At 44.3% G+C, this 21635-nt stretch overlaps 1 protein-coding gene across 1 annotated transcript in view; it reads left to right on the top strand.

Moving 5' to 3' along the window:
* The window catches only part of cobl (cordon-bleu WH2 repeat protein), a 50048-nt gene that overhangs the window by 25032 nt on the left and 3381 nt on the right, over positions 1 to 21635 (top strand). The window contains exons 10-17 of the mRNA XM_079275552.1: positions 10684 to 11278; positions 13472 to 13630; positions 17018 to 17336; positions 18265 to 18383; positions 18741 to 18923; positions 19097 to 20703; positions 20790 to 21026; positions 21222 to 21338. Of these exons, the coding sequence (XP_079131678.1) occupies positions 10684 to 11278; positions 13472 to 13630; positions 17018 to 17336; positions 18265 to 18383; positions 18741 to 18923; positions 19097 to 20703; positions 20790 to 21026; positions 21222 to 21338 (3336 nt within the window). The remainder of the gene's footprint in view (positions 1 to 10683; positions 11279 to 13471; positions 13631 to 17017; positions 17337 to 18264; positions 18384 to 18740; positions 18924 to 19096; positions 20704 to 20789; positions 21027 to 21221; positions 21339 to 21635) is intronic.

The raw sequence follows: 21635 nt of genomic DNA, 5'->3' as shown, positions 1-21635 counted from the left end.
TCTGTTTGACGCAGCTTCTCCTTGGGGTGTTTTGGCCTGATCAGCTCCTCGCAGTCAGAGTGACCTGTATCGTCTGCATTAAAGAAAGGGCTCCCTGCAGTCTCATTATAGTGTTATGGCAGCATGCTGGGAAATGGTGTTTAGCAACCAACATCCTTCCTCCCTCCCTCCGATAATAAGCTTTGTTTTTTTCGAGAAGTGAGTGTTATTGCTGGATGTTATCGAGAGGCAATTTAGTTCTCACGACGGCAGGGAGCATGGTGTTCTTCTCCTTACAGCTATAGCTTAAGTAACAACACTGAACTGAGCGTGGAGGAGCAGGAAAGGAAAGTGCAAAAACAAGCTTGGATGATCGGATCTTTTGTTCTTAATGAGTAGACGGTAATTCAATAATGCCACAAAAGCACACGGATCAAAATTCATTCCTAAAGAGGCCATCTTTAATCTAATTTGGGTGGACTTCAGCTGAATCAAAATATTCCATTGTCTGCCCGCTGAACTTGGTAATGGTAGAGTGAGTTTAACAATCATGTAGCTGCCAGTGGACCATTTCAGAAAAGTATAAATATGGCTAGTTTTGATTGTCAGCCGAAATTCTGAAGCGGTATTCAATTAATATTCAATAATTATTGAAGTAGCCAGCAGTTGTATTAACATCTGTATGTAGTCAACAACTGACTGTCAAATCAAATAAAGAAAGTTCAATTTAATCATATCTCAACATTATTCATCATCAGTTTTCAAATTTAACTGGATGAATTATAAATAATAAATACTCTAACAATAAATAAATGTTCTTCTCTCATTACAATGACAATAAGGGCTGGATTTCAAAAAAAATAAAAAATTCATAACAGAAAGCTTTTGAAAAATGTTCATTCTTTGCGTCTTAAAATGAAATACTTTGAACTTGAATTGAACTGAATTGTCCTGCAGCTTTAAATTCAGTTCATTCAGGTGTGAAGTGACTCTGAAGCACTCCGTCAAAACTTTAAATTCCCAAATATCTATCGGTTATAAGTCCAGGGTCCAGATACAACGGCGTCTTGGTCCGGCCTATGAGTGACTCCTGCTTTATGGGATTCATTTCAACTAAATAGCCGTTTGCTCTTTTCTTTTTGCAGTGCATTGTGACTCTATTAATAAGAAGCCCCTTACAGCTGCCTTGATTGTTTTTAGAACGGCAAATTGTAGCTGTGCTGATACTTCATCCGTCCACCAGATGATAGACACCAGAGCAGAAGTGCTGAGACACCACTGTCTCACAAGAGCAGCTTCACAGTCGGGAAGGTTATCTGAGGACTTGATGATTGGTCGAACAATAGATTTCTCCATCTCCCTGTCTGTCTCATGTATGTTGATGTATGGCCATACTGCGGTGCCATACCGCCTCTCCGTTCCCTCGGGTTGAGAGATTGAAGACAGGCTGTCGATGCGTCCCGCTGGTCTCATCAACAGTTCAGCCTTATATAGTCAACAAGTCACACGTAACGTATATCTTATATACAAGAACAACCGAATAGCAACATGTCTGTTTAATGTAGATTTTTTAAAACATTTACGCTGTCACCCTATTGAGTAATAGATGAATGGATGGATGGAAAGATAAAATGATTGATTGATGGTTTGATGTTGTTCCACAAGAAGGGACTCTGTGATTAGCCAGTGTGATCCGAGGACAGCACAGAGGTGTGAGGTGTTGGCAGCCTGCCAGGCCTGTGTTTGTGATTAAAAATGATTTAGTGTCATGACAGGTGAGGGGAATTATAACAGCCGGGTCTTCTCAGGACGGTTCGTCGGGGCCATTGGCATTCAACAGTGACTCGGATCTGTGGAGCAATTATACACGTCAATTATACACGTCAATCGCATCACGGCAGCATGTCAAGATGTCGAGCTGTACGTTTATGATTTAATGGTTTAATAGATGTACAGGTGTGCTGAGGGAATGTGTGTGCTTGTCATAGAGCAGGGTTAGGCTCACGACAGCAGCTCACTTGAGGACGGCTCTCCATGAGGGCTGTCCTCACTGTGGAGCTCCCCTCTGAGCCGAACAAGCTATAGGTGGTCAACTAATCGTGACGTACAAGACTCAGTAATAGACACCGACATCATATTATGAGCTATAAGGGTGATGAGATTGTTATCATGAAGCTAAATGCTTCAGATGGACTTTGGACAAGCAGAGAATACTCGGGGAAGTCATTTAAATCATAGTTAGAATGAACATTGCCTAACAAATCTCTTTAAGGTCGACTGCGGATCACAAATGATCAATTTAAGATTTTATTTTGCTACATTTCACTCTTGCAGTCTTTGCTTTTATTTTCCATATGTTGTTGGGCTCATGTTTAATTTCTTTAAATACTTACTTGAGTAGTTTGGATGAGATTAACATGTTGGTATGTTATGTTGGTGTCGTTGCACATGTTTCACAGTGTGTGTGTGTGTGTGTGTACCGGTGTATATATATATTTTTTTTACTAACCAGAGTGACCATTACAGTCACAGCATTGTATTTTATACTTTCATATGTGGTAGTTATCCAATTTTTTGCGCAATATGGATTGCTTTCGGGGCGTTGAAACAAAAACTTTACCGTCTCTATTGACGCTCTCATTTCATTTGCAGTAATGGAAGTAGATCGTCGTCCTTCTTGATGTCGGAGGAACCAGCTGCTTTATACAGAAATGAGAATATGAACAGCACTCATGGCACTAAAAAACAGATGACGCAGCGTTCCAGGAAGAGTGTACCGCCATCTTCGACCGCAGGAGAATCAGATGTTCCCTCGTGCCGGAGTCAAGAGAGCTTTACAGTTTTCTTTCTCCAGCTTCGCAAACAACAATCTGTGTCTGTCTTTATGCGAGCAGCACTGATTTAAATGATGTTTTGGAACATCGAGTGCAGAGAAACACAACCTTGTTGTTTGTTCCAGCGGTGATAGGCAATCTGATATTGTGGTTTGGAAAGAAAGCCATGTCTACTTTGCCTCTTGTGGAAAAAAGACGTTCAGAGAAATTCTGAGCTTTCTGCTTCAATGCTCGGTAACAGAAGGTGCTTCCTGAGTGCACTTGTGTGTGTTGTGTGTGTGCAGGGAGACTGAAAAATAAAGACAGACAGCTGACGCAACAGAGAATGAGAGAGAGAGCGATACAGACCAAAAGAGAGAAAGTGAGTGACTTGGAGGGTCACAGAGAGTCAAAGTAAGGCAACATCAGGTCTTATATAAGTGTGAGTTTATTCTAGCCGTGCAACATTAACTATGTATAAGCTTTGGGATCATATTTCCAAAATGCCGTAGTGCATGAAATGTGGTTGGCATGCCCTGAGCACCACCCTCACCTATCAGGACACGATGGGAGAAAAGTTCAACAGGGGACAAGCGGCGTCGGAGTTCAGAGGGTGAAGTAGCAGTGAGATCAGTGGCAGTAAGCAGGCAGTCTGTGAGAAAAGTCTACAAATGTTTAACCTGCAGCTTATTACAGACTTTCACTCCGATTTTTCATTTAACCGACGTTTTTGAACTCCTGTCACCAAATGACAAAGCAAATTGAACACTCCTTTGTACAACACTCACCAGACTAATCTCCCTGGACTGCCCATGAATTAGGTAATCGGCAGTATTATAGATGTATATAGAGCTGGAACAAAGGCTTTTCAATCGACTTTTAATGCAGAAACATCTCTTGTTTTATTGTGCACCCTAAAGCCAGGAGAGGGAGATCTGAGCCAGACGGAAAGTCATAACTTACATCACATCTGTTTGCTGTGAAACCAGGATGTGGGGAATTAAAAATGTTTCTCACTTGGAAGAACACGAATGAACCATGCTGGCAGTTGAACTGTTACAGTTGTTTGCGATTACATTTCTTGAGGGAAATCCAGCTGTCAGATCTGACAAAGGTTTGCCCAAGGGCAGCTCTGACACCATGTGATTGCCTTACTGCGGGAGACAGAAGTATAGTTTCGGTGTTTTAATCAATAAGCGCTTAGTTTAGTCTGAACTACGGCTGTCTGGACGTGTGTGCGCGTCCGTGTCATGCATTGTATGTACTCAGTTATGCGTGTGTGTTAAACATTCTGCCCGTTACTGTCCTCAGAGTTTTCTGCGTTTGCATGGATTTGTTTTCGTACGTGCTGCTTTCCTGCCTGCGTCTGTGTGGCTTCTTGATTGATCGAGCTGGCTCGCCTTTTTTTTTCTGTGTGAAAGTAGAGAGTTGGCAGCAGAGGGAGGCTTGTTTTTCACAGCCATCCATCACTCACGTATAATTGTCAACAACGGTAGCTAACTTTAATCTGCTCTCATGCACAGCTCCGGTTTAATCAGCCAGACAAAACACAAGTTGCTACTGGATCTGTGTTCAGTCAGGATTTTCCTTTCTCTGCGTCTGTTTTTCTTCTTTGTTTTGTCATCCGTCTGTCTTTTCTTTATATTATTACTAGGGGTGTAACGGTACGTGTATTCGTATTGAACCGTTTGGTACGAGGCTCACGGTTCGGTACGCATGACGAACCGAATATGTTTGAATAAAAAATTTTTTTTAAATTTTTTTAAATTTTTATTTTTTTAAACCTTTATTTAACCAGGTAGTCCCATTGAGATTAAAAATCTATTTTGCAAGATGTAAGTAACAATACTACATAACATTAAGGAGCAGTTTTTGTTTTTTATGCTTATGTGTTGCTAAGAAGACACCCCAGAAGATGAGTCACTCAGGTATAGTTCCATCATTGTTCAAAGTCAAAGAATAACTTCATGATGTTAGTTGTAATGAATAAATGTATTTTAAAATCAAGTACATTTCTCTGGCATTTATAGTTTTCTACTGTACCGAAACGTACCGAATCGTGAATTTTGTGAACCGTTACACCCCTAATTATTACCCCTCCATATGAGCTTTTCTTCTGCTGCGCACCCTCTGCTTTGTCTCTTTTGCAACACTTGTCGACTGTTCACAGCTTCAGCCGATGAGTTCACGCCCCCCACTTAACATCATCACGAAAGAAGGTCAGCTGTAGGGGTGGGGGGAAAAATCGATACAGCATAGTATCGCGATATTTTGCGTGGCGATATTATATCGATACACGGACGCCAAGTATCGATCTTTTATGATATAAACTATTTAAAAATAAAATAATCAAATCAATTGCTTTTTCAGTCCACTAGATGGTGCGGAGTTGTTTTCTGGTGAGGTCAGCAGAGGTGCCGGGTCTGCGTGCGTGATTGGTAGGAAGTTGGTCCAAACAAAGATGGAGACATCAGAGAAAGAACTCAGATAAAACATGTTGTTGACACAGTTTTCCTTTGGGGACATAATTTGAAGTTGAAAAAAGTAATAAATCGCAATATATGTTATCACAACACTGAGAATATCGCAGTATCGTGAAAGCACCGTGATAATATCGCAATATCGTGATAATATCGAAGTATCGCGATAATATCGTATCGCGAGATCTCTGGCGATTCCCACCCCGAGTCAGCTGCTGGTTTTTATCGCTGCTAGTGCCTGTTTTATTTGTGGTTCGATAGGTTAAGCTTTGTTCAAATAAGAATCTGTGAGGGAACAAGAGAGCAAAGAAGGAAAGTAGTAGTTTTTAACCTTTTGCCACATGAATCTACTGCATCTCTCCACGTATTCTGCAGGAACAACATTTCTTTTTTAAAATCTGGATCAGTTGGGAGCAGCCCTTCCTCTGTTCATCTCTTATCCTACTCCTTCATCCTTCCTACAGAACTGCTGTTTTTGTTAATTTGTGCTCCAGTTGAAAACAGCAGGTGCTCTGGCTCTCGTAGGGCAATGTACATTTTACATACATCGTCAAAAGGGCCTTGATGTAATGACAAAAAGATCTAATATAACACACGTTGTATTGCATCTTATATATTCCGATTTTAGTCAGAATATACACAAGATTTACATGGAAAACAACAATCTGAATTATTGTACATTTTTTTTAACCTAATTTACTCTTGTGCTGTTATTGAATTTGGCCTCTGTCATACAGATGCCTACTAACAACATGACTACTCCTCACAGTAATGTAATGTGACACATGTACATGTGCACTACATGTCCGCAGGTTGTGCTGGCTGTAGTGAGCTGTAGGTAGGATTCCTCTAAACGTGTGGAGTTGCAGCAAACCGATAATCAGGATGCATCGCAATCTTAGAGCGGTAACTAATCACTGATCTGTTGGGGATTCAAATTAGAAAGCAGTGAGTGAATACACTTTGTGAATACGCCTTTTGTTGCTTTGGGTTGATTAATCATTTAAGTCATTTGTCAAGGACAAATTATAAACATTAAAATGTAAGAACTTGCTACTGCCAATATGTCATCCTACAGTGATTCCTCTAACCTAACTTCTAAACATTCAATGTCTGTGGGTTAGTAGGACAAAGTAGACGACAATGGAAGTTGGTCAGCCATGTGTCTCCTTATCCTTAACTAGCCTCTTCTACGCCCCACCCCCCTTCCACACACACATTGTTAAGACATTTAACATAAAACTCTTTTCATCATACATCACACACGTGTTCATTATGACACACACACACACACACACACACACACACACACACACACTAACTGTCTTCCAGTCTTCTGTTAGGATGTTGTTGACCTCAGTGGTGAGACAGTTCAGCCGCTGTTATTATCCCTGACATGCTCATACATATACATACACATACATCTGCGCGCACACTTGCAGATATTAATGTACTTGACATGCACAAGCACCCACAAATACAGTTTGACCCCCCCTCTCTCTCTCTCTCACACACACACACACTGTATTTCACATTCCACATCGGCGGTAATGTTGCCCTGTAAGAAAGCCCCTCACCCATCAAGAGTCCTTCAAAACAACTGATGAATGGTCACGCCACCAGGTTGAAGCCTCCCTGGGTGGCCCTATCTGATCAACATGCTCCAACATGGGGCCTCTCGAGTGGAAAATTTAATGGACACACCAGACTGTCCTCGCATGGCCCTCTATGGCCTTTTGTGTTGAGGCGCATTCCCTTCAAAATGCCCCATGTCCACATATGCCGTATCGTTCTTTGATCAGAGCCGACACAGAACCAGACAAGAAGAGTTCAAGCAAAGAAGTATGTTGGTAGATAACAACCGTTTGTTCATGATGTGCACGTTAATCGGTGTAGCGCTCTGTCCTGTCCGCTTGTGATTGGTGGGGGAGACTCTGGCTGCACCTTAAATTCAGCAAAACAAATGTATTTAATTCATTCTCTCCGCTACATTTTCGTTATGCTTACGTATAGTTAGCATAATCAAAAAAGTTAAAAAAAAATATGACCGCATTTACACTGCAGAGCTCATCCCCGTCAATACTAGACCCAGGCAGTCTTCAGTCCGAGCACAGTTTATCGAGACAAAAACAGGAACGCTTTGAATATCTATTCTGTAATCTATTTTTCTCTTGTTAATTGTTGTTCCTGTAGAACAAACACAATCACATTGGCATAGAGACAAAGATAGTCAGATGGTGGCTGATGACGTCCCTCCAGCCTTTGTTAATCATCAGAAACTCCTGGTGACGTGTTGATTGTGTTTCTCTTAGTTCGAGTGTATTTCGATAAACGGCCAGGAGGGTCTTCAGTTATTTGCATCCCTGTAGATATTTTAATACAAACAGAGGATCATCAATGAATCTGACTCCTCGTGATAAACGAAGAACCTCTTTGTCTCAATATTGTGCCTCAATAAAAATGGACTAGATGATGAATCAATTTCAAAGCCAGTGAATGGGAACAGGAAGAGGTGTTTAGCATCTCTGTGTCTGCACATGATGGATTATATCGCTCCACCATCTTTAACTGTTGTACTGTGTCTTTCACAGTATTCTGTGAAATAACTGCTGCACAGGGAACTCATCCCTCACCTCCGCAGATTTGCAGTGATTTGATTTGACATTGTGTCTGCTTGTGATTTGATTTGCAACACCGTACTAAGAGCGTCAGGCCCTGAGAATCCACTCGGCACTTTGGCTGTCCTTTGCTCTGTTGTGACTCGACTTGTGATGCCATGACACGAGGTTGACTTGAGACGTGAGCACAAGTGGCCACATCTTAAGAAAAAAGACTCAAACACTGAAAAGACCATATTTCCTAACAATCTACACCTATTCTCCTCCGTAACACAGTGTATACATAATGATATTACATAGTCAGCTTAACTTAATGTATAGTGTGACCTTGAATGCGGTATAATACAGTCTTGAGACTCTAACAATCTGAAGTACATGCTACGTTCCCAGGCATGGTGCCAATAAGGACCATGAGAGCAGCACACGCTTAACCCCGCGACCCCGAACAACTCCCAAATCCATACACCCGGGCTACAGCCGGAGATAAGAGATATACTGTTGCTTCTCGTGTGTGTGTGTGTGTGTGTGTGTGTGCATATGCAAGAGAGTATATGTGCTCCTACATATAGAAAAGTGTGCATGTGTTTTGAAGCTCTCTTCCTTTCATGGCAGGTCTTGGCTTCAGTCTTGTCTTTCACTCTGCAGGGAACACGCACATAAACATTCTCACACACACATGCATGCACACACACACACACACATATCCATCTTCATAGGCAAGTCAGTCATCCATTTCAGCTTCAACTTTGGCCCACATCCACTGGTATGTCTGTATTCATGTGTGTATGAATGCCAGAGAGGGAGAGAAGCGGGAGACCAGGAAGTGAAAGACAACCAGTTGGGGGGCCATTTAGATTTGCCTGCAGAAAGGCAAGGTGGCCTGATCGCGCTCTCTCTCTCTCGCTCTCTCTCTCTCGCTCTATCTCTCTCTCTCTCGCTCTCTCGCTCTCTCGCTCTATCTCTCTCTCTCTATCTCTCTCTCTTGCTCTCTCTCTCGCTCTCTCGCTCTATCTCTCTCTCTCGCTCTCTCTCTCGCTCTCTCGCTCTATCTCTCTCTCTCTCTCTCGCTCTATCTCTCTCTCTCTCTCTCGCTCTCTCGCTCTATCTCTCTCGCGCTCTCGCTCTATCTCTCTCTCTCTCTCTCTATCTCTCTCTCGCTCTCTCTATCTCTCTCTCTCGCTCTCTCTCTCTATCTCTCTCTCTCTCGCTCTCTCTCTCGCTCTCTCGCTCTATCTCTCTCTCTCGCTCTCTCTCTCGCTCTCTCACTCTATCTCTCTCTCTCTCTCTCGCTCTCTCTCTCGCTCTATCTCTCTCTCTCTCTCGCTCTATCTCTCTCTCTCTATCTCTCTCTCTCGCTCTCTCTCTCGCTCTCTCGCTCTATCTCTCTCTCTCTCTCGCTCTATCTCTCTCTCTCTATCTCTCTATCTCTCTCTCTCGCTCTCTCTCTCGCTCTCTCGCTCTCTCTCGCTCTCTCTCGCTCTCGCTCTCTCGCTCTATCTCTCTCTTGTCCTGCTGCATAATGCAACGCTACACCAGTGGTGGGCCGTCAAAGCCTTCTCTGCTGGCCTAGACAGAATCACAAAGTTATAGCTATTTTATAATCTAATCATTTTTCATAAATACATGTATTATAATTTATGAAAATATTCGATACGTAGCCATGTATCTGCATTCTGCAGTTAGTGCATTTTTTAGGTATAGAGCTTCATTTTTACATGAAATAAATAATAACCGCAGCTGTGCTTCAGCTGCAGGACAGCAGTGAAGGCGCAGGTATAGAATGCACGGCCCGCCACTGCACTGCACGCAGCTCCGAGCATGTTCTCTGTTGCATTTCAGAGTGAAGATAAGTTAAACTCCGCAGCAGTAATTGGGATTTCTTAAAACAAAAGACATCTTTACTGTTGGAACCTGTCCATTGTGAATCATCTCCCCATGGAATAAGTAAAACGGATCATTTTCCACTTTTTAGTTTCTGAATGAGTCGCAGTTTTATCCTATCTGCGCCTTTTTATCTCTCTCTCTCTTTCCTGCTCTTCTCTCTGTCTCTTTCCTGCTCTATCCTCCTCTCCTGCAAGCTTCTAAAAAAAATCCTCCACAATCATTTTGAAAAACAGAAAGCAGTGTTAACATTTTGAAACACCCATTGGCAGATTTCCATTGAACTTGTTCCCACTGAGCCAAATGTCACTTGATGTCATTTTGTATCTTCCCGATCATTGACTTCTTGCCTCAGTGGCTCAAGTTGTATCATGCCAGCAATCGTGTTTGAACTGAATTGAACTGAGTGTTGGAGAACGGGAACAGGAAGAGACAGTTTCTCAATGTATTTCTTTTGTGTTTGCACACAGAAGACATTGCATCATTTTGCTAATAGCTGAGCTGATCACTTCAGCCCTGAAGTGATCAGCGATTCAGTTGTACGAGGCTATGACGTCTGAATCATGGTTGATGTTGATTTGAAGTATTTTGAGAAACACAGTAATATACACTTAATGTTTCAATATCTATTATCGTACCTCGGCATCAAAATAGTTGTTTCGCTGCCTGATGTTTTATGTCTTGTAGGATAATTTAAAAGGAATTTTGGCACTCTGAGGGATTTTAAGACTCAGACGCCTGCCAGAGCTCCACTTGATTCAATTACTCAGTAGTAACCTCAACTACAGTTCTGGTTGACAGACTGATTTATGGTTGCACCACACACGCGATCACACAGACAAATGCACAAGGTGCTCAGATAAATTAACTTTCTACCGTGTCTCTCCTTCTCCTTTATTTATTTTCCATCAGACGGGCCTCGGCTCAGAAAGCCAGCTGAGGAAAAGAAAGGCCCCGGCCCCTCCTCCCACCCCAGCTTCCATCTCCCCAGACCCCTCTGCCTCTCCCACCCCTGATAGCCCCGCTACCGACACCCCCACCCCAGCCCTCCGTCGCAAGGCGGTTCAGTCAAACACCGTCTCTGCTGCCGCTGCGGTAGCGCAAACAGTGAAACCAGTCCCCTCGAAAACAACAGCAAACCCTTCACCTGTGTGCGCTGCCAGCCCGACCCCCAGTTCCCCGACACCAAGCAGCAGCACCACCGAGAGCCTGTCTGTCCAGGATTCCAGCTCTGAACTGAGCCACAGCCTCGACGACTCGGACGCTGACCCCAACCAGGCTGTTTCTTACTGCAGCACCCTCACCAGCAGCACGGCGAGCGGGTCTGTGCGGGTCCAGCCCGCTGTGAAAAGCTCCAGCCACAAGGTGGAGGGATCGGTAAAGGCCAGCAGCACAGCTGCCAAATTGAATCAGGAGGCGACCGCAGCCAGCAGCTCCGGGTCGGAGACCGAGTTGGCCCTAAACCTGAAACCGGATGACGTTGAGAACAACAGACACAGCGCAATGGGTAACTATCGACACAACCGGCACAATAGACACTCCAACACTAGCACCTGACACAGAGTTTAAAAAAGCAATGGAAGTGAACCTGGCTGTTGAGCACAGTGAACACAGTGAAATGAACACGTGTTTCTCCGTGTGTTAGAGAGTCTGAAGTTGCCTGTAGAAGTTTACTTTACAGAGAAAGTGAGTGATTGTCTGCTCTGGGAAAAATGAGCTGTCACATTGCTGCAACGTCTGAAACTTAAGCTGTCAAGAATGACGTTCACATAACCTGGTGAAAGACTTTGTGTGTGTGTGTGTGTGTGTGTCATTGTTGAGGTAGAGGAACGAGTGGAGCTGGTTTTCATCACAGCCTATGAGACAATACAGTTCTTGTCTCTTGCCTGCATTTATCAATCCCTCAGGTTCTTCTTATCTTTCTCTTCTTTCTCTCTCTCTTTCTCTATCCCCCTCTTTATTTCTCCCTCTCCCTCTCTCTCTCTCCCTCTCTCTCTCTCGTATGCATGCAGCCACTCAAACAAACCGTCAAAGCTGGCAGGTGCAAAGGCAGACAGATCCATCATAGATTTAAGCAAGATCTACTTGAGCTATGGCTGGCCTTGTATTGATCTCACTACAACCTCGATCTTTCTCTGGGGCAAAGTCAGATTGCAGCAGACGGCTGCCGTGTCTGACGGGGGCAGAGATGAGAGAGTAGTAGACCTTGGAAAAAAAGGGGGATGGGGAAGGTGAGGATACCAGAATGGAGTTCAGGGAAAGGAGCATGGGAAGGTTTTGGCAGCGTATAGCGAGGTAGAAACAAGGGGACTAGAGGGGTTTAAGGAGAGGAGATGATGGACGGGCAGATGAAAGTATGAGGAGGTTATTGCATTTTTCTGGAGAGAACAGGCAGCATGAGGATCATTAATACATCTAGAGACCGAGCTTCTCTTTTTTTCCCTCTTCTCCTAACACTGCTGACCGTGCAACACTGTCTCTCTTTTCTTTTCTTTTCTTTTCTTTGACTCTCCCTTTTTCCTCCAGTCTTCCTTTCTTCCCTTTCCAATGTGAGAGAAAGTAGTCATTCAGAGTTCAAATGGCTATTTGTCGTAAAAATAGTTTCATTCCCCAAGCCACAGGCTCTCTAACAGTCCATTTTTTTGTCCCATTCATCAGTCTACACTTCTGTTCGCGTCAGCTTTGCGTATCGTAGTCTGCACATATTACACATCCGTATTCAAGTCCTCTTCACTGCCTCTTCTTACATTAGCAGCAACGTTGCTTTTTTAATCAAGTCAATTAGTAGCCTGCATGAAATAGAGAGGAAATATTGGGGTGTGTGGGTGCTATTGAATGCTAAAACAGAATGTAGGATTTACCCCTTCAGTAATAATCACATGTGACATTTGAACATCCACATAATGCTGCTTTCTATCACTGCTTGTCATCACCTGTAGCTGTGCCGCCTCTGACTACGGTAGTAAAGCTTTTATATTTTGCTGCTCTGCAAACATAGGCATCTAGTTTCAAAGCGGCACGCTGGCAGTTACGTCCGATAAACCCAAATCTGCCAGATTTATTTAAATGTATAAATTCTAAATGTCATATTGACTGTGACTGGTAACGGCGTTAGTATGCAGCACAGCAAAGAAATAAAACCGCTCCTTGCACACATTTATTTGTATTCAAGTTCTTACAGGATTTATCGAAACTGAAAGGTAGCTGCAAACCTGCTGTTGCCGTCACTTCTCCTGAAACTTCAGCTGATATTCAACAGGCCTTTGTTGCCGAGGTTTGGCCCTCCACTACAGACAGTAGTCAAGTAAATGAAATGTGAAATTCCACAGGAACAATGGCAAAACATTACAAATGAGTGTGCTGTTAACACAAGAGCAGCGTACTGCACCTTTAACACTGATAACCTCTGGCTCTGCAGACAAAGAAGGAAGTTCTGGCCGCAGAAATTTAAACTTCATCACCAAAAAAAATCTGAGGACGAAGGAAACTGTTTGATCAACAAGCAGTCACTTAAGAAGTGGAGCACAAAAACACAGCCAAGACGTTGCCGGGATACATGGAAAAACAAAGATCTTGATGATTGCATAATGTTTTCTGTGCTGCTTTCAGTTTGATAATATGTTTGTGCAACATTCCTCTTTTTTTTTTATTACCCACATGACAGTTGCCTGCTCTGCCTTTCATGCCGTTTCTCCCACAGGAGACGCTGATCAACCAGCGCCACCCAAACCTCGTCGCACCACGGCGCAGGAACCAGCACAGCTTGTCCTACCCCCCACTCTGTCCTCCCCTCCCATTGAGCCCACAGAAAGCAACAGCCCGCAGAGTCCCGTGGAGGCAGAGGAAGCAGCTCCCCAGTGTAGGTCCCAGATGGACGGCCTCTCCCTTTCCTTTTCTCTTGGTCTATCTCTTTCTTTTCCTAGAAGCTGCTCTTCTGCTTTCCCTAACTTCTATTTCATTCGTCTATTTCAGTTTGTGTTTTTGCACATATCCTTTACTGCTAAACCTTTTTGTGTGTGTGTGTGTGTGTGTGTGTGTGTGTGTGTGTGTGTGTGTGTGTGTGTGTGTGTGCGCGTGCGCGCGCGTGTGTGTTTGAATACTGCACTTTGTCCTCACATGCTTTTCCATCTCTCCATCAGCTGCTGAGTTGTTAAGTGATAGTGGGTCCATGTGAGGTCAAGGTGCTTCATATGTATGAATGTCAGCCTGTTATGCCTTCTGGGTCCAAAAGGTCAGGGCTGGGGTCAACAACAATCAACTTGAGTGCCTTTTGTGTTGCATTTATCCAGTACATTTGAGGATATTCGAGGCATAATGGAAGACAACGTTGAGTGATGCCAAACCTAATGTACGCCTCCTTATGGTTCTGTATGTGTTCCTCTTTGCATGACCAGGCTAAATGGCCAAATATACGATCGTTTTTAGTTGCCATCAATTTCTTTCCTTCTGATTAGGTTTTTGCTGCCTTCATCGCCATCCCTGTCAAATGCAATGTTCAAGTTCTATCCATCTCAACTCTCACCTGTTCTTTTCTTTACCCCCCCCCTGCTCTACAGTGTACTGCTGTGGGCCTGTACGTCTGCGCTCCAAACACTCCTGAAGTCTCTCTCTGGCTTGACCCTCTCATCATCTGACAGTCCAATAAGTTCCCTCTGCTTCTTCCCGGCCCCTTCTTATTTCTGCCGGGACCTCCCTCTGATGTTCGCCACCCTCCTCTTCCCTCCTGTTCTACTGTGTCTTCTGTACTCTTGTATATGTTGTCGTGGTCTTGCTGCTGCCATTATTTTAATTTCATTTCTTCTACTTGCTTTCACTTGGTGTCACAGTACTTTGCAGTAACCTGAACTGCGTCTGGCCTTGTGTGATGGTTTGGATTTGCTTCTGTTGAGGACATCAAAATGCAGCAAGTGAAAGCAAGTAGTGCTCTCCAATTTCACTCTTAAAACAATGCTCCTTTTTTTGTTTTGTTTTTTTACACAAATGTATGTATATATATATAGACCGTTGGTGGTTTTGTATTTCAACTTCATTGGCAGGTTGTTATTGATTATGCACGAGATGAGGGCTGAGTTGAAAGGGGACACACAGAATGTGGTCAGAGGACGATATGGCAGATGAGCTGAACCCTGGATGTATCGCTTACAGCGTGATTGATGAGCGACATGCTCAAATGAGGCTATGAGGCAAGGCCATGCGATATCTATCAGCCAATATTTTGGTCATGCGATATCTGCAGATCGATAGTTGGACAGTGTATGTTTCTCTCTCTCTCTGTGTGTGTGCTGTGGCCTGGTTTAGAAATCGTACGCCCTGAATGTGTGCTGCTTGGCAACATTATGGAAAGGGTAATCGATCAATGACATGTTGCTTTTAGGGTCACGGTGCCTCATGCATTTTAAAGATAAGTGTATGAGATGAAAGATCTTTTCCCCCAGGAGAACTCACATCAGTTCTTTCAGAAAGGAGAATGACACTACACTGATTTGCTGTAGGACTTTTGTTAGTAGTAGTGTGGAGGCTTGTAGCTGCATGAATGCTTCACAGTTTGTTTTTAAATGATTGGTAGGGATCCAAAATCAGCCTTCCTTCCTGACATCTTATGTGGAAAAAAAAGACACCTGGCTTTAAGGGAAGACCGCATCACCCGAGCAGTGCGTGTTCATCTTTAAGCTCGATATTATTAGATAGCCTTCATGTTAAAAAATGCAAAATGTGTGGTAACGGTGTTGAAGGAGGGGAGCCCTTGTTTTTCATCACATGACTTGTTCTGTTAACATAGGAATGCAACCATTGTGGTGTCATGGATCCTAATCAGTTTGTGCATGTAGACTATGATTTGTCCTCTGCAAGTGCTAAGCCTTTGAGTTCTGGTGCAAATGTTTAGCCTAGTGAGGGCACGTGTACTCGTTGATGAACTCATTTATCTGTAAAGGCAATCTCTGTTGTGATTGGGAAAAACAGAACATATGTTTGAAAGCCATTGTTTCTTCAATTAAACAGTTGAAGACTGGACCGAGATTGAAGGACTTTGGTTTGGGATCGTGCATGGATTGCCATGGTTTGATTTGGACAAGTAACACGTCACAGTATGGATTTGCTTGCAACACTTTGTGTTTGGCTTTAACTGAAGTGTGTGCCTACGGTCATATTGAGTTTCGAAGTTTGAGAACTGTGTGTGTGTGTGTGTGTGTGTGTGTGTGTGTGTGTGTGTGTGTGTGTGTGTGTGTGTGTGTGTGTGTGTGTGTGTGTGTGTGTGTGTGTGTGTGTGTGTGTGTGTGTGTGTGTGTGTGTGTGAGAGCTGATTGTGGCTGTAGCTGGCATGACTAAGTTGTTGCTGGGAAGGAGCTGGGAGGACAGCCCGGTGAGTCATCACCACATCTCCTGGAACTGAGTGTTCTCGCCACACCATTAGGACCGGGTCCAAAACTGACAGGCCTAGTACACACACACACACACACACACACACACACACACACACACACACACACACACACACACACACACACACACACACACACACACACACACAGGGAGACGTATTGGAGCACAATGCATGCCCAAATGCATGCACACACTCTCAGACACCTGGTATTACAAACAAGGTTGCTAACTGTTGAACCCATTCTGAAGAATCCCCCGTTGAGTTCCCAGTGCTGTGCATGGGCTGCTGAAAACGAATGGGACATTGATTTTTTTATTCTCTTGGCCTAGAGTTCAATGAGATCAGTAACAGACTAAATACGTTCCCCAAATCCTGCGGGGCAGACCGGAGCATGACTGTACTGAAGAGATGAGAGGGTATGAAGCAATACTATCTTTCACTGGAACCTAAAACAGTGCTGTACAAATCGAATTAAAAGGGCTTGTTTACAGTCAGTTCACCCACGCATCATTAAAGTTGGTTTATCAAGCCGCAGGTGGCTGTGCTCTGGGCTGGTGTTCGTATATTTGGCCTGTGATTTCTGGTTTGTGTGTGTGTGGTGTCAGAATGAATGTTGAAACTAACGTAAATACTTCCTGTCTTCTTCCATCTCCTGCACTTCTTGCTCGCTCTGCATCCTGCGCTTCTTTTCAACCAAATGTCCTCATGATTTGTTTTTTCTTCGTGTTTTCCCAGGTAGGAAAAGTCTTTAAGGTTTGTGGCTTTGAGAAATAGAAATGAGGCCTGAACGTTTTTTTTTGATTTGGATGTTGAAGTTGCTAACAGGTCAGTGATAACAGCCCATATATCTCTATCCTCTCCCAGCTTGGCTGCACTCCATGCAAAGCTCCGCAGCCAGTTGCCGGAAACCGGAACCTGAAAGCACCGAGGAGGAGACCGTGTCTTTGGGCAGCAGCACCAGCGGTGGCAGCAGCCTGCCCGACCAGGGTTACGCTGCCTCTGAGGGCATGGTAGAGGGCGAGGACTCGGGCATGGTCAGCTCTCCATCCGACACCCAACCCACATCCCCAGATGGGAGTTTGTCTCTGGACGGAGGCAGCGGAGGAGAGAGACTGTTGGGACCGGTGCGGGACAATTCCAGTGACAGCGACGAGGGATGTGCCACCTGGGGATCAAGACACAGGTAGAGAGGAAGTCATGAAAACCACAGGAGGAGGAGGCGTGGATGTAGGGGTCAGCAGGAGGGAGGAAAGTAGAATGATGTTGACAAGCACATCATGAAAATCTGTATTCATCCAATTTGTGATATTTGGCCATCAAGATGATGGAAGGTCTCGTTTAAGCTGGTGAGACGTATTAAGAATGCTTGAATCTTTCCCATTGCTGTCACCTTTTATTTTAAAGTTTCCTGGAAGGGATGAATATATTGTACATGTGCCAGTCACCTTGCTGTTGAGCTGAGTCATCCTAACCACCAGTAATTAATACCAGCAAAAAAACAAATGATTGCTAGTCATAAACCCGCCATGTGTTGTATTGAGTTGCACTCACATTGTTGTGAAATGTGTACGGGTGATATGCCCAGACCAGGGATCCTGGATTGATTTCTCAGAGAATTCTTTGTGAATCCATGGCCTGGCCTGATGCTGCTGGCTCCTCGGTGTTCCAGGAAAGCACGATGACCCTGTTTTCTCAGAATCGTTGAGGAAAAGAGGACCAATCCAAGTCTCTTCTATTTGGTTTGGACTTCTTGTTGCAATTTGTTGTAGCTAATATGCCAGTAAGTCATGAGACTGCTCTTTTGAACCCTTGAAGAGAGTGAAGGTAGTCCAAACTGTGGCAATAATATCTTTACAGCTACATGTTTCTAAGCCAACAGGCTCTAAAATAAATGAAATTCAACTTTGAACAAGTAAAAAAAATATTTAAAACTCACATTTATTTTCTTTCTTCTACTAATAAGAATAAATAATATGAATTATAGAGTCATGCGGAGTGCTGTATCGTGGCTGCTTCTACTTACCAATCCCTTTTTTACATTTCCAATGTTTTGGGGCGTGTGTGTGTGGGCAAATGTGTTTGTGACACATGTTTTTTGTTATCATCCTCAGACACAATGACGTTAGCCCACAGGCGAAGTCAGGCAGGTTAAAAGACTGCTATGAAGATGACCCAGAGCTCACCGCCCAGCTCCATCAGACTCTGGCTGATTCTGAAGCGCACCTTGCAGGTGAGGGTCATCGATGGCATAAGCAACAGTCCACCTATAATCCTAAACTGTCTGGATTTATACATTCTTGTCATGGAGGTGTCCTGGCAGTTGAGGCGTACGTGCCTCCAACATTGGTGTCAATGTATACAGTTCAGTAAAGGATTAAACCTGTTGACCATCTTAACATTGCAACTCTACATTTGTCATATCGCTGAAGTAATATTACGAATATGCAGTTTGACATGACTGTACTCCACCATGGCGACAAGTGACTATTCCAAACTAGTAATCGCCATGGTAACCTTCTTAAAAATCGAAATGTATCCAAAGTACAAAAGTACGATGTATTGTTGACATGTTCCCCTTTTCACATAGATGTAGTGTCATCGAGGGATACCGCCTATACCATGTCAACAGATAGTAATGAGGTGCCTGTGTCTGTAGTGGACATGGATGTGCCAGTCACAGCCATAGATGAAGTACTGGAGGACTATGAACGTCACATTGTAGAAAACGAGACAACGTCACGAACCAGGATTGAGCCAGCTGGCAGAAAGGGTACGATGACAAATATCTCAACGTCCACAAAGACATGAGTGCTTTTAATCGTGTTGTTGACATGGTGTGCCTTTATCCAGGCTCAGTGGTTTCAATACAATATACTGTTAGAAAACAGTTATGTGTTGTAATTATATTTTGATTTGACTTGTTCTTAACCTAACTTATCACAGGTCCGGGCTTTTGTCACCAGTCCAGTGTGGAGCCACAGAACCAAAACAACAATGCTTGTACAGCTGCTGACAGGAATAAAAGCAGCAGTGCGAGTGCTGAGCAGCCGTCTCAACCCGAGCAGCACGGCAAGTCCCTGGAGAACAAGTCTATAGCCGAGAAAAAGGAAAAAAAGATGCTGGGAACAAAAATGAAAGAGACGAGCACCGCTAACACCAACGGTGTGAAGGAGCATAGGACAACATCGGCAGTGAAACCTAACGTTGCGCTTCGGAAACACAGCGAGGGCGCTGAGATCAAACCTGATCCTGTGAAAAGTACCGCTCAATCCTTTCAAGAGAAGAAATCCGCTCTCCCACCGACCAGTCAGAGATCGGTGTCTGCGGAGAGAGATGAAGAGATGCACAGGGCTTACCAAAACAACTCCAGCACAAACACTGCACACGGTAAAATCACCCGTAACGTCACATCCCGCTTCGGTACGAAAACCTTCACTGTGGTCCCTCCCAAACCCGCTGTCATGCACGCTGCTACGGGAGAGCCAGCTGTCAAATTAACTGTCGGTGCCATTAAGATTGACGATCAAGGAAACATGGTGACAGGGGGTATCTCACGGAGCAGAGTTGCTGGTTCGTCAGAGTCTGGAATTAATTCCAGTGAGGGGTCTCCTCTTCTTGGAAAAGCCAAAGCTTTCTGGAGCTCAAATGAGAGACAAGAAAGTTCTGTGCCCCACAGAAAAGATCTCATTAAAAAGGCTAAAGAGAGCACAGATGGCCTGAAAGGTACTCCCTCTGCAATCGCAGTTACAGCTTTGAAAAGCAGTGACGCTGAGGACCTAAAAGGGAGGCAAAATTCATTCTATAAACATGCAGCGAGAGAGATGGTCAAAGAAAGAGCGAAAGAACCAGTGAGAGCCGTCACAGTTGCAAAAGAAGAGCGGGTAGAGGGCGAGAGCAAGATCTCAGTGTCCAAAAACGTTCAACAGCCAAGTAACAAACCTGCCCTCCCCCCTCCTTTCCTTCCGGACCTGAAAAAAGACCTGTCCTTTCTCAAACCGTCCAGGCGAACCTCGAGCCAATACGTGGCGTCCGCCATCACTAAACACACCCCAAAGCACCAAATACACCCCTCCGCTAAACCCAACTCTATCCCTAATCTACATGACTTATCTGCTTCCTTGAAATCACAGGCTATCGGTTTGCAGAGATCAGGTCGGTCCATAACAGTGAATCCACAGCAATTGTCCCAGTCGTCTTTGTCAGACAATAAGGAGAATGACTCTGCTTCTAAATCCAACCCGCCTTATCCTCAGAGGTCTATGAGCTACCCGGAGTATGTTTCAGATATCCAGAGCGACTTTGGAGAAGTGAGATCGGACAGGGGAAGATTTGGAAGTTGTATTGGCGCCACCAAAGGAAGCTCTAATACGCTGGAAACAGAAACAGCCGTGAATAAGCACCTTCGGTCTGGCGGTCCCGCCCCAAAAAACACGATCGCCAGCAATGACGGCACTGATGTTAAACAAATTCGACTCAGAAGCCCCAGCCCTCTGCTCTCATCTGCCAAACCACCCACAGCTCCCGAGACTGCATCCCAAGGCCGGGCGAGTGTGAGTAAAACCTGTATTGGAAATATATCATGTTAACTGTCACTGTGAATTACAATGTACTCAATACTCCACATCTTCATCTTCAGAACACGAGCGGCACGACCAAGGCAGCCACGCATCTCACAGCTGATGCAAAACCACAACCTTCTGTCACCGGGTCAGACAAAGGTGTGACACCTGCGCCTCCTCCGCCAGTAACCTTGTTTGGGCCGGTTCAAAAGTACAGACCAGTGATCTCTAGGTCTATTGAGAAAGACTCGTCTCTCCACGGCAGCCTGATGGAGGCAATCCAGACAGGCGGCGCCAGAGACAGGCTCAAGAAGGTGAGATACACGTGGCACAGTGCAGGGAGGGATGGATGGATGTGTTGATGATAACGAGAGTGTCATTATAATGCCAACTGGAAGAAAACTACGTGGGTATCAGTTACCCATCCGCCAGTAATGGAAACACTATATTCTTAAGAAGACAAGAAAGGTAACGGTGTATTGATTTTCCTCTGTTTATTTCATTATTAGATAACCACCTCTGGTCTCGGCAGCATGGAGAAATCCTCTTATGTTGAGGAGGAGAGTGAGCGGTCTTCTCTTCTGGCTGCCATTAGAGCCCAGAGCAGCTCCGGAAGGCTGAGGAAGGTAAAATACGTCTTACTGAAGCATTAAGTGCAGCCTCACAGAGCCGCTAGTGTGGCTGTATACTAGTGGGTGTATATAGACAACAAACTTTACTGCAGTTACATTGAGAATAGGAAGTGTGTTTATTAGAAAATGTGAATGATACACTCTTGTTCTGTATTGTTAGCGAGTTAGCGGCTCACAGAAATATGCATGAACCAAGTTAAGCAAGCATGAGTGTCTATTTCCATCTGTCTGTGTGGACTGTGAGCTCTGTGGCTCGCTGTCATGTGACGATCCATGCGGGATGAAAAGGTG

This window comes from Melanostigma gelatinosum (assembly GCF_949748355.1).
Source record: "Melanostigma gelatinosum genome assembly, chromosome: 9".
In the NCBI taxonomy this organism is placed as follows: domain Eukaryota; kingdom Metazoa; phylum Chordata; class Actinopteri; order Perciformes; family Zoarcidae; genus Melanostigma; species Melanostigma gelatinosum.
Note: the sequence above shows the minus strand (reverse complement) of the source record. Positions and strands in the feature narration are given on the sequence as shown.